Genomic DNA, 13,436 nt, shown 5'->3' with positions numbered 1-13,436 from the left:
TGTTATAGCCAGGACATGAAAACAGCCCAAGTGCCCATCGGCCCATATACCAATTGTGGTATATGTACCACAATTTGGAATATTATGCAGCCATAAAAAAGGATGGAGCCTTCACATCTTTTATTTTTACCTGGATGGAGCTGGAACATATTCTTCTTAGTAAAGTATCTCAATAATGGGAAAAAAAGCATTCAATGTATTCAATACTACTCTGAAATCAATTTATAATTACCTACACATTTATATGAATGGCAAAACATAACTATAGTCCAGAAAGAGAGAGGGGAGGAGAGGGGCAATTTGGGAGGATGGGCGGATTTGGGAGGAGGAAGCGTATTCGGGGGGACCTCACCTAATGGGGATGATGCAATGGTGCATTTCAAAACTATTAAGAAATGAGTATAATCGTGATGGATATGTTACTTGTTCAATGTAAGCATTTCACATTGTATATCAAAGTAGTACACTGAACTCCATAAATACATCAACATACAAAGTTATTATTTAATAAAAAATAATAATAAAAAGAAAAAAAAAACACTGGGTATTAAAAAAATATATAAGTATGGAACACTGATTCTTAGTCGAATGCCTTTAAAAAGCTATTTTCATTTCCCCATGTATTTGTTTGCATTCATCAAAATCATAAAGCATACACTCATATCCTGTAGGCTATTAAATACAGAGAAACAAATCAGGAAGTTATTTATATCAGGCCATCTGCTTACAATAGGTTATTAAGCTTAATATTCAACATAAAAATAAACAACTAATAAACATGCTGTAAGTATTTAAAAGAAATTACTTGCTGCTGTAGTCCTTGATATTTTTCTAATTCTTTCTTTAATTCTTCCGAGTACCATTTTTCTTCCTAATGAAAAAGATTTTTAATCAGTAAATTTTAAAAGACTTATTATGTGAAGCGTTGAAAATAAACAAATACAATCATTTTTATTCTTACCTTTAGTGAAGCCTGTAGGTCCTGGACCTCTTGTCTGAGTAGTGTTAGATCATCTCTAAACATATATGGAGAGAAAAGAAATTAATAGCTAATATCTTTTATGTAACAACCTGACCTCTTAGCAAATTATGGCCAGTACCTATATATTAACATCTTAGTCTTCTCAATTCTTAAAAACAACTACTTAAGATTTTATGTATAATGACACATATATAAAGCTCTTAGGAAAATAATTTTATTTCTAAAGCTCATTGATTATAAATGGAAAAATATTTTCTCATGGAATAATCATATTACTGGACCGTCAAGTGCCTGAGCCAGAAGCAAAATATTTCTCATTAATTTGCTAACAGTAAGAATCAATGGCTTCCTACTGCAGTTAGTATAAAATCTAAACTCATTAGCAAGGACTATAAAATCTACACAATCTACTCCCTGTCTTATCACTTTTTCCTTTATTCATTTAGCTCTAGGAAGAACAGCTTCCTTTTATTTCTTGAGTCTGATATGGTCTTTCCTGTCTGAGAATCTTGTCAAATTCTGTTCCCCTTACCTAAGAGTCAGACTATAAAAGACTGGTGAGCCAACTACTCTAGGCCATAATGCAAGAGAGAGATTTCAAGGAACATTAATAGTCATGTAAAAAGAAAAGATCCATTCTTCCCAAAAGCACTGGTTTCCCCACATATTTCAATAAATTAAAACAACCATACTTCATAGTTATACATTATCTATCAACCATAAGGTGTATAATCATATTTTTCTCTAGGTAATATCTTAGTGTTACGGCAGATTAATCTAACAAACTATTCTCTTTTTTTTTTTTTTTTTTTTTGAGACAGAGTGTTATTTATTCACCCTTGGTAGAGTGCCGTGGTATTATGGTTCACAGCAACCACAAACCCTTGGGCTTAAGCGATTTTCTTGCCTCAGCCTTCTAAGTAGCCGGGACTAAAGGCACCCGCTACAACGCCCGGCTATTTTTTTGTTGCAGTTGTCATCGTTGTTCAGCTGGTCCTGGCCAGTTCAAACCCACCAGCCTCAGTGTATGCGGCTGACGCCATAACCACTGTGCTACAGGTGCCGAGCCCAAACTATTCTTTTCTTAAGAAGTATAAAAAATTGTTTACAAGTAGAAGGAAATAGAACTTTTATCCCCTTAGTGTAGGTAAAAGATGAGCGTTTTTACCAATATTGGAAGAAAAGCAAAATTATATTGTTAGATGCTGCTCTAAGCAATTATATTCTAGTTTACCTTTAGTTCTCAAAATGGTCAGGCTAAATTGCCAAAAGCACAATGTGTGTGTCGGATGCGGTGGCTCATGCCTGTAGTCCCAGCACTTGGGAGGTCGAGGCGGGTAGACTGCCTGAGCTGATGAGTTCAAGATAAGCCTGAGCCAGAGTGAGACCCCGTCTCTAAAAAATAGCCAGGCACTGTGGCAGGCACCTGTAGTCCCAGCTATTTGGGAGGCTGAGGCAAGAGGATCATTTGAACTCAAGAGTTTGAAGTTGCTCTGAGCTAAAATGCCATGGCCCTCTACCAAAGATGATCAAGTAAGATTCTGTCTCAAAAAAAAAAAAAAAAAAAAAAAGGACAATGTGTATATGTGCACTTACTACCATACTGATGACTATAAATGATATTTTTAAAACATTTACTAAATGATTTTAGAATTATTAAATTAAATTTTAATTCTTGGCTAAATTCATTATTTTAACAACTTGCTATAAAATTATCTAAACAAAATATATCATTTTTTATTAAGCAGAATATGTTAAATAGAATTTAACCTTCTTTTGCTGACTCATAATCTTCATTAAAAATACAACCTCAGGGGTGGCGCCTGTGGCTCAAAGGAGTAAGGCGCTGGCCCTATATGCCAGAGGTAGCGGGCTCAAACCGAGCCCCGGCCAAAAACCACAAAAAAATAATAATAATAATAATACAACCTCTGCAGACTAAGCAAGAGCGACACCTTGTCTTTACTAAAAATGGAAAAACTCATATTTAAAAAAAGGAAAAATTAGCCAGGTATTGCGGCTGGCCCCTGGAGTCCCAACTACTCAGGAGGCTGAGGCAGAAGTTTGAGGTTGCTGTGAGCTAGGCTGATGCCATGGAACCCTAGCCTGGGCAAGAGAGTGGGACTGTCTCAAAAAAAAAAAAAAAAAAAAACCTCTAGCCATGTATGGTGGCTTATGCCTATAATCTCAGCAATTTGGGAAGTCAAGGTGAAAGGACAGCTTGAGGCCAGGAGTTCAAGACCAGCCTGGGTTGACATGGCACTGTATCCTTAAAAAAAAAAAAAATTAGCTGGGCATATTAGCACACAGCTAATAGTCCCAGCCACTTGGGACATTGATGTAGATAGATACCTTGACCCCAGAAGTTTGAGGTTGTTTGCAGTGAGCTTACAATGATGCTATCACACTTTAGGCAACAGAGAGAGACCCTATCTCAAAAAATAAGTAAATAAAAATATAAATGTATATAGATATTACTATAGATAGTTGCTGATCAAGGACTACATAACCTGAATAGGTTAAAATGATAAGGAAAGAAGGTCAAGCTAATTGAGGACAGATTTAAATTAAATAATATAAAACATCACTGTTTTCATTAATTAATATATCATGATCAAACCACACTATCACGTGAGCTTTCTGCAACAATATTATACTTCAAAATTCTCATACTGTACCGCTTCAGAGCAAGATTAGCCTCTCCTCCAAGACCTGAGTCATTGCCGGCATCGTGAACTGCTTCATAGTGTTTGAAAAGTTCGTCAGCAGATCCAAGAGATTTCATACACTGGGGACATATGAAGCCCTACAGAAAGAGGCAGAAGAGAAGTTTCAAAATAGCATTTAATATTGCAAAATAACAACTGCATATTATGAAACATGATCAAATGTCTTATTTATACCAATGACACCATTAAGTAAATTATAGCTTATAGTGTTAATCTCAAATTCTACTATCATGCAAAGGTACTTCACTGTCTATTCTGGATGAAGCTTATGAAATACAAAGAAAACCCCTGCAACTATCTTTTAGGTTGAATAAATTAATGGCTAGAATACCAAATTCTAATTTAAGAAGTCAGTTCTAATCTAGAAGATTAGTTGAAAAGATTTGCCATCATATCCTTCTTCTCTCCAGATATCCCCATTCATAAAATAATGCCTATTTCAATCTACATCATAGAAATGCTAACAAAAAAAAATAATGAGACCAGCCTGAGCCAGAGGGAGACCTCGTCTCTAAAAATAGCCGGGTGTTGTGGCGGGTGCCAGTAGTCCCAGCTACTCGGGAGGGTGAAGCAAGAGAATCACTTAAGCCCAAGAGTTGGAGGTTGCTGTGAACTGTGACACTACAGCACTCTACCAAGGGTGACAAAGCGAGACTCTGTCTCCAAAAAAAAAAAAAGATGATGATGAAGAACTATGATGAATAAGTGAAAAAAGTGATAGAGTAAATCATTCCTAATTACCACAGATATGGACAAAGGTAAGACAAGTATTCTAGTCAGAAAATTTCCTTGCTAACCAAATGTTAATATACAGACCCATAAACATATAAAAAACTTATAATTAATCCCAGAATTATCACAAAGTTAAGACTATCAGCTAGAGTTCTGTATTAAAAATGCTGACATAAATCCATGTTTTGTAAATTTGGGGTTGCAATTCACAAATGAATTATAAGATCAACTCGCTGGGTTGAAACCTTTTTTGTAATAATACTCTAAAACTAAACACATTGGAGTTCATCATATGTATTAATAGCAAAAATAAATAATGATTATATATTTTTGCAGTCTTTTTGGCCAGGGCTGGGTTTGAACCTGCCATCTCTGGCATATGGGGCCAGCGTCTGACTCTTGAGCCACAGGTACCACCCCAGATAAATCATGTTTTATTAGTTCTTTTTTTGGGTGATGACACGAAAGTATATTTCTTAAGTGGTTGCCATCAAAAATATTTCAGAAGCACTAGTATAGTTGTTAAATATATAATGGAATGTGTATTAATTAATAATGATTATTATTTTTTTTGAGAGAAAATCTCACTATGTTGCCTTCAGTAGAGTGCCGTGGCGTCACAGCTCATAGCAAACTCAAACAGTTGAGCTTAAGCGATTCTCTTGCCTCAGCCTCCCAACTAGCTGGGACTACAGGCGCCTGCCACAACACCCAGCTATTTTGTAGCTGCAGTTGTCATTATTGTTTAGCAGGCCCAGGCCAGGCTCGAACCTTAGCCTTGGTGTATGTGGCCAGTGCCCTACTCACTGAGCTATGGGTTCCAAGCCTAATGATTACTTTATTGAGTCCCTACTATACTCCAGGCTCTTTCCCTACACAATCTCATTTAAATCTCACAATTCTTTATTAATAAGTATTATTATCACCATTTTATAGAAGAAGAAATTAAACTGCAGAAAAGTTAAATGACTTTTCCAAAGCCACAAACCTAAACCAGGATATGCATAGGTCTGTTGAACAAACCCCATGCTCTTTCTAGAGTGCTGCACGATCTCTTGAACTCACTGCCTTACCCTTATTAGTGACTTCCTTAACATAAATTCTTGTATATGCTAAATTTTTAGGGACTTTATTCAGTAACTGTTAGTTGATTGTAAGTTCAGATACTATAAGGGTTCCATGGAAAATACAAATAGTAAAACAAAACCTCAGGCTTCAAAGAACTGAGGAGGCAGAAAATGTACATATATATACATGAAAAAATACTTCAGTTTATGAAGCTGAGTTAAAGATTAACCAGATGGCTTTAAAGATTATATGGTAGGAGGACCTGAGTGCAAAGTGAATTAGCAAATCAAAGGCTAAATAAAATAGCTTTCTTTCCAATTATCTGTTGGTCCTATAGAAAATTATTGACTCAACTTCTATATCCTTCAAATTGTCAGGAGTAGTCATAATTTACATAAAATAAAAATATTACATATTCTTTCAGCATCATCAACCCGGTATACAATAGAAATCTCTCAACTTTGAGTTACTCTTTAAATTATTTCTATTCAAACATTTTTTGTGGATAATAAAGAAGTAGTTCCTCACACTTACATACACACAAACACTCAGACATATACACCCCATGCCAAGGGTTTTAAGGAGGCCTTATTCCAAAATTTTGCTTTTAAAAAATATTGCCAGATGTCAATTCTGAAAACACCACCAACCTGTCTTTCACCCTAATCCACAAGAGTATCCTCGTGCAAATATTCCACAGGAGTATTTCATATACAGGTACTAAAGAATATTTAATTTCATTCATTCAATGAAAAATAAAAGTGATTAGCAAAAATTGGATTAAGTTAGTACAGATACAACTCTGCTAACTCAAGGTGGGAAGAAGTAAGTTTTCTTTACTTTTACCAAGTACACTCTAATTCTAAAACTTTCCTCTATTTCAGATATAAAAATAAAATGGAGTATGTGTGAGGGTGGTATGTTTCAGTGTATTTTCATGTTGAAAGCAACATGCAAATACAAATATATATACAAATACATATATTTGCAGATTCTATGGAAAGTTTTGTTTTGTGGGAACATACAGCTTTTATATACAAGAATGGTCATCCTCTCTCTATCCTGTAAAAACCAAAACACAATTCCCTTTAAAGATCACTCTTCTCCAAGGCCCTCGCAATGAACTCCTCCTCTTCTGACTCACACTTTCTCTGGTACATAATTATGCAAATAGTTTCAACTATCATTTACATGCTGATGATTCCCAAGTCCAATAACTGGCCAAGAACCCTCTACAGATTTCTTCTGGATCTTTATATCCAACAACATATATCTCTATATGTATCCCACAGGCATCTACAATCTAAGTGCAAGAATCAATTCATTTCCCAAACTTCTTTTGCTCACCAAGATCCTTCCACCTAAACTAGAAACCTAAATATCATGCTAAACTATTCTCCATCAGTCTTACTTCTAATAAAACACTCGGCCTCAACATTTCTCCTTGTCATCTTCTCATCTCCATCCTCACTGCAGCTGTCCATGTTCAGACACTCAGCATCTCTTGCCCAGACTACTGCAATAACACATCTAGTCTTCCTTCTCCATGATGAATCTTCCACACAGCGGCCAGACGAATCTTTCTAAAATAGATTCTTCAATATTCTTCACTAACCTTTATCATCAATATGGCACACAAGGTCCTACACGACCATTCCCCTCATGGCCTCTGCAGTCTGATTTCCAGACAACTCTCCCTCTGTACAACATGCTTCAACGATTTTAAAGCACCTGTGTTTCCCTGAGCACCCCAGGGTGTCTCAGATTTCTGTGCCTCTGCACATACTGCATTTTCCCTTCACTAGGACCCATGTCAGCTTGTCAAGTTCCTGCACTCACTATAACACGCAACATACTGGAGCTTTTCATCTATATTTTCTTAATGGCTAAAGTAGTCCTTTGACCATGTTATATTTTTCTACATTGTATATTTATTTACTGAAATATGAGTGAGGCTGGCAGTGCAGAACTTGGCAAAAAACAGAAGATATGTATATGTGTATATGTGTGTGTGTGCGTATACATATGTCCGAGAAACACTGGAATTCGCCACTAAAAAATGAATAAGAGTTTGACCTGCAGAGATAAAAGACAGGCATTCTAAACAGATGAACAAAGGTATGGGAAGCACTGTTGAAACAGTTACACATTTGGGAAACAGAGGGCTTCTAGATGTGTTCTGAGGACACAGGCTAAGTAAAAACAGGTGCAGAAGAGGTGAATGCACGCACTGATCCCCTATGAAACTCCTGAAATAAGCGAAGTTAGCGGTATGAGGATGTGCCTTTGGGAATCAGAACACAGTGATGTCATTAGGATCCAGAGATACTGGTTGCTCAGCACCACCTCCTAAATAAGTGAATACTCCCAGCCTGTATGTTAAAATAGCTAGTGCAACAATCACCATCTTTCATAACGGCTCTATGCTATGCTCCACGTGGCATTTTCAGATCTTCTCTCCCCAGTAACTGCTGTACAATACTAGTTGGCATACCTTAAGGGCAACAGCACACGAACCCTGATAATATTGATCCTTTTATGTCTCAACTTCTGCCAGTGACTGGAAAGTGAATTATAAAGTGTTCCTCAGAGTCTATATCCCTATTACACAATTCAATCTTCACAACTTTGCCTTTGGACTATTGCCTCTACTTCTAGGTTTTAGCTCTAGATACCTAATAGTGCCAGAAAGCTATTGATCACACTGAGGTATGCCATACCTTCTCAAAGTTTCCAAATATTACCAGGTTACTATCCCAAAAAGAACTGATTCATTCCTAAAGAGGAATTTAGAAATCAGTGATATGTATTCCATTATAGAACTATTCCACATTAATTTTTCATGTAATTGGAACTTGCACATTTAAATAAAACTTAAATTTTTAGACATTTCTGATAAAAAATCTTTCTAAAATACATATACTTCCTCATCTTCTTAAATAAATGATATTAAAACTTTGCCTGGGGTGGCACCTGTGGCTCAAAGGAGTAGGGTGCTGGCCCCATATACCGGAGGTGTTAGGTTCAAACCCAGCCCTGGCCAAAAAAAAAAAAATAATTTTGCCTGATGTCTCAGAGACATAAATATCAATCAATCACTGAATGGGCGTCTTCTACTCTTCAATATTAAATTCTGGCAAGCCTGTTTAACTCCTGTACTTGTATTTCCTAGTTTCCCTAAACCCTACTTTGTATTTCAACAGTCATTTCTAAAAATTCTTAGCATGCTACTTCTAGGAATAGTAGAAGTATTCCTATGCAATAGATGGAAAGGGTAGATTAAGAAAAAAGGTTATTAAAACCACATCACTCATTTAAAATAAAAGTAAAATTGGCTCAGAATGAGTAGCTAAGGAAAGTTCCATGAACATAGTGCACAATCCTTAGTTTTGGATTTAAGAGACTCCTCCTTCATTCATATTTTTCTAAACTATCTCTAAGAGGATTGAGAATGCTAGATAAATACATTCCAGAAAAAGACTGTTACCTAACAATAAAATGCTAAAATAGCCAACTACAGTTATTTCCCTTAATTATTCCAAATTCGTCACCAACTTCCAAAAAACACAATTTGCTTAAGATTAAGAATCACAAATTTCTTATTCTTAGAGTTCACTTATCTGTAATCCTATTTCAGAACCACTTAAGCTAAGAATTTGTCTTAAAACTTGGTCCTTAGGACATTCATGTTACACCAAATGTCCTTTTAGTTAAAAGGAAAGCTCTTCTTAAGTGACAAGGGGATGAGATGGTTACTTTTGATTTTGGCTAACTCATAAAGAAAAAAAGCTGACCTGTAATTCTAGAGGATGCCAACTAGTAAAACGTCACACAGATTTCCCAGGCTCCTTTACGCCTCCACCTCTGCTTCACTAACCCAGCTAGTTTCATCAGCGTCATCCCATATGCTCTCACTTTCCCCACCACTATAGAGAATGTCTGGTTGAAATGTCTTTCTGCGAAGTTTTTCCTGAGTTTCTCTCATGTTGAATTTGCCATTGTCCACTTTTTGCAAACAATACCTACCATAGAAACTTCTGGGGGAGAGATCATGTCTTATCTACCTTTTATCTCTTTTACCTACCAAAACACCTGCTACATAAAAAGTATTCCATTGATATGTTAAATGACTGAATGTTTGTGAGGGTTATTTTAATTATTCTTTTTTGTGGATTTGTTCTTTATGAAGAGATTATTTTCTTATATACGCGATTGCCTCATAGGCAAAAAGGCAGTCTTACTTTTTGTTCTTCCCTGTTAAAAAAAGTTGCATTCTTTTATCTGATTTATAAAAGAATCAAAAAAGCCATGCTTCTCTTTATTGTGAGAATACCATAGTGCTCTTCAAGAAAACAGACATGTCAATATCATCTGAGAAATTCTTTCCAGCCTAAAAATGGGCATCACTTCCCCTCACTTGTTCCCACCCTTAGCTTTAGATATGCACCAGCCTAAAGCTCCTGAGAGAAATATTTTGGGGGTGACCCACTGTTACTTATAAGAGTGTGCCATCCTATCACCTCCCACAAGTCTAGAAGAGTTAAAACGACGATTGAAACCGTCCTAGATTCAAGTTCAAACACTGTACATCCCAAACAAGGAAAATAACTGTTCATATACTAAGTTCTCTTTCTATATAAGAGCAAAGGATTTTAACCTAAAACATTTTAGCACCTTCTTTAGTAAAACATTAGCAATAACGATATTACTTACAAATGTTGAAAATATATCACTTTATATTTCATAGCAAAATTTATAGAGAAATATTACCTTAAATTTTTATATTTATTTACAAATCCACACAAAGACAGCTGCAATAGTAAGAGAAACCAAGCAGACTTCCCAGGAGCCTCTGCTACTTATTGAAACATCCTTTACACATGCATAATTAAAGCGATCCACATTCCCCTGTAGCAGAAAAAGTTAAGCAACACCGAAGCAAGGAAAAACAAAGCTATTTTGAGCAACCCATAACCAAGCTGCTAAAACAAAATATACAAGACCCACAGTAACACTCGAGGCATTAAGAAGCTCCTGTTCTCTCGTTTCACTTGCAGCGTGCACTTGCTGGTAATGCTCCGATAAATCGATAGCAGTTACACATCTTTTCATACATAATGGGCAGATGAAACCCTGTGAAATGACAACTTTTAGAAAAATATACAGAAAAAAGTCTTTTATAAAACAAAATGGAGACAACACAAATAGAAATAATAGGAAAATAATTAGGATATCTCTTTACACTATAGGTAAGAAAAAATTTCAAGGAGTAACTGTGAAAGATCTATCCAAAGTGGGACTCATAAAATCAGCTCCAATTGTTATGCTGTAACTTCTCACGGGTTCTATTTTTCTTATTAGAACACCCAGTTGCTGTGGTTGGAATATTCTTTTGCTTGTGACACTTTGTCCTTACTTCTCTGAAACCTACCATTGGCAAGTTAGCTTTTATTTTAGATCAAGAAAAGGCTGACAGGTATAAAAACACCTTTATGTGATGTAATGTTTCAACAAAGAAGCTCTCTTAATGAAAGCAATTTTTAGTCTGAGTTAATTCCACTAACCTGAAACCCCATTTTTGCCCACACCCCTAATTCCCAGGAGGTGAACCCTCCTTTTAATTTTCTGAGTCAAATAAACCCATTTTAAAACAATTTCTCAAATTCCCTATACCTAACAGTATCTATATTTTAAAATGTGGGCTGTTGTACTGATCTATGTATGGCTTGAGGTCTTACCAAATAAGAATGGTAGAAGTATGAAAGAATAAGAGAATTCAGAGTATCTGGGAGAAAGTAAATAAAATGAAGACAGCGGTGAGGAGAAAAGGTTATAACAATAATAAACATCACGAGTTTTGGTGTCAAAAATAGATGTGGACTTGGGAATCAACCAATGTTGATTATATGCCCTTAAGGAGATCACTTAGCAAGCGCCAGTTTCCTATCGATAAAATGAGGCTAATATTAGCACCTATTCTTCTAGAGTTATTTTAGATATAAAATGCATAATACAGAACTTGAGACACTGTAAGCACTCAACAAATGTTAATTATTAGATGTAAGCTTAGAAATGAAGGGAAAGGTCTAAGAGACCAAAGAAAAGACAGAAATTAAAAACTTGAATTGCCGACCAAGGCCAGGGAAATAAAGTAGTGAGAATATGAGAAAAAAAAATTGTAAGGACAATTATAATAAAGAATGAGGGGAGGGCAGAACCTGTGATTCAGTGGGTAGGGCACCAGCCCCATATACTGAGGGTGGTGGGTTCAAACCCGGCCCTGGCCAAAGCGCAACAAAAAAATAGCCAGGCGTGGTGGCGAGCACCTGTAGCCCCAGCTACTTGTAAGGCTGAGGCAAAAAAATCGCCTAAATGGGCAATGCGTGTGGCTCAAAGGAGTAGGGCATCAGTCCCGTATGCTGGAGGTGGCGGGTTCAAACCCAGCCCCCACCAAAAACTGCAAAAAAAATAAAAAAATAAAAAGAATCACCTAAGCCCAGGAGTTGGAGGTTGCTGTGAGCTGTGTGATGCCATGGCACTCTGCCAAGGGCGATAAAGTGAGACTCTTGTCTCTACAAAAAAAAAAGAACGAGGGGATATGATTTTAGTATTTCAGGTGAGAGTATTCTGCCTAATGATGAAGTAGAAGGTCCTGCCATGGAATTAAACAACATTACGGAACCGGGAGGCTACCGTGTCCCTTGAGTTACTGAAGTCACTTAGGATTAATAGCAAGGAAGGAGAAGCGGACTGAAAGCAGGTTCCGAGTGGAGTAAGACAAGGCAGCAATGGAGTCGGGCTTGGGCTTCAATCCTGGGCTTACACCACGCTTAGCAACTGCCTGACCTTCAGTTTTCTTAACAACTCTTAAAGGAGATGATCTACAAAATCAAAGTGAAGAGCGTGAATTCAGTGTTTTTAACTGATGAAAGAGTTTTTCCCAGACAACCACAGTCTCAAGCGCTAGAACCACAGAATAATACTCTTTTAAAAGAGGGTGTCTGTTTACACCATCACGGCCTTATGCTGCCTTTCACTGGAGTCTTGTTTATTCACTGCTAAGTTTCCACATCGATCAGCCAATCGTTCATTAAAAAAGAATTTACTTTCTGGTGTTCGATTTCACAGTAGGACGACTATAGTTAATGGTGAAATGTTGTGTATCACAAAATAGCCAAAAAAGAAGCTTCTGATACCAAATGATAAGTACAAAATGAAGGATTCACTAAATGTCCTAACTGGATCACTATACAACATAGATACATACTGAACACCAAATCATACCCTATAAATATGTACAATTACAATGTGTTAATTAAAAATAAATTAAAAGTATATTTTGAAGTACTTAATGAATGTGATTAGTATGTTCTAGCTGCTATGGTATGGTGCTAAGAAATCCCTCCTCATAAGAAGCTTATACTCTTCTTTAAAAAGTTACCTCCCCAAAATTGCATTTTATGCCCCACTAATCAGAAAATCCTATTAGGTCTACCATTCAAAATACACCCAGAATGTCAGCAACTCTCCTGTTACCATTTTGCTCCAAGCCACCATCACAGAGATCAGGGATCACTCAATAACCTAAGAGTCTCCGCTTCTACTCTTAAACCCACTAACACTTTATTTTCAACATAACAAAGTGTAGCCTATAAAAAATGTAAATCAAATCTTGTCATTTCCCTGCACAAAACTCTCTAACAGCTTCCTATCAGACTAAGTGTGTAAACGCAAGTGTGTAAATTAGTCTACAAAGACTACATGAGATAAGGTGAGCAGCTTGCTGATCCACTCTCCCCTCACTTGCTGGGTTAGGGCTACACTGGAGGAGTCGGGCTTGGGCTTAAAGCTTTTCTGGAAAAGCTTCTTAAAAGCTTCTGGATGGGCTCGGCGCCTATAGCTCAACCGGCTAAGGCGCCAGCCAC

General features: G+C 36.6%; 1 protein-coding gene across 1 annotated transcript in view; it reads right to left on the bottom strand.

Annotated features, from left to right (window-relative positions):
* The window catches only part of EEA1 (early endosome antigen 1), a 131,058-nt gene that overhangs the window by 77,967 nt on the left and 39,655 nt on the right, over window positions 1–13,436 (bottom strand). The window contains exons 3-5 of the mRNA XM_003783355.3: window positions 3,661–3,788; window positions 962–1,016; window positions 806–871 (exon numbers count right to left, since the gene is read on the bottom strand). Coding sequence (XP_003783403.1) covers window positions 806–871; window positions 962–1,016; window positions 3,661–3,788 — 249 coding nt within the window. The remainder of the gene's footprint in view (window positions 1–805; window positions 872–961; window positions 1,017–3,660; window positions 3,789–13,436) is intronic.

This window comes from Otolemur garnettii, unplaced genomic scaffold (genome assembly GCF_000181295.1).
Source record: "Otolemur garnettii isolate 467f Iridium unplaced genomic scaffold, OtoGar3 scaffold00007, whole genome shotgun sequence".
Lineage (NCBI taxonomy): Eukaryota > Metazoa > Chordata > Mammalia > Primates > Galagidae > Otolemur > Otolemur garnettii.
The sequence above is the reverse complement of the archived record's forward strand: the minus strand, read 5'-3'. Positions and strand labels throughout refer to the sequence as shown.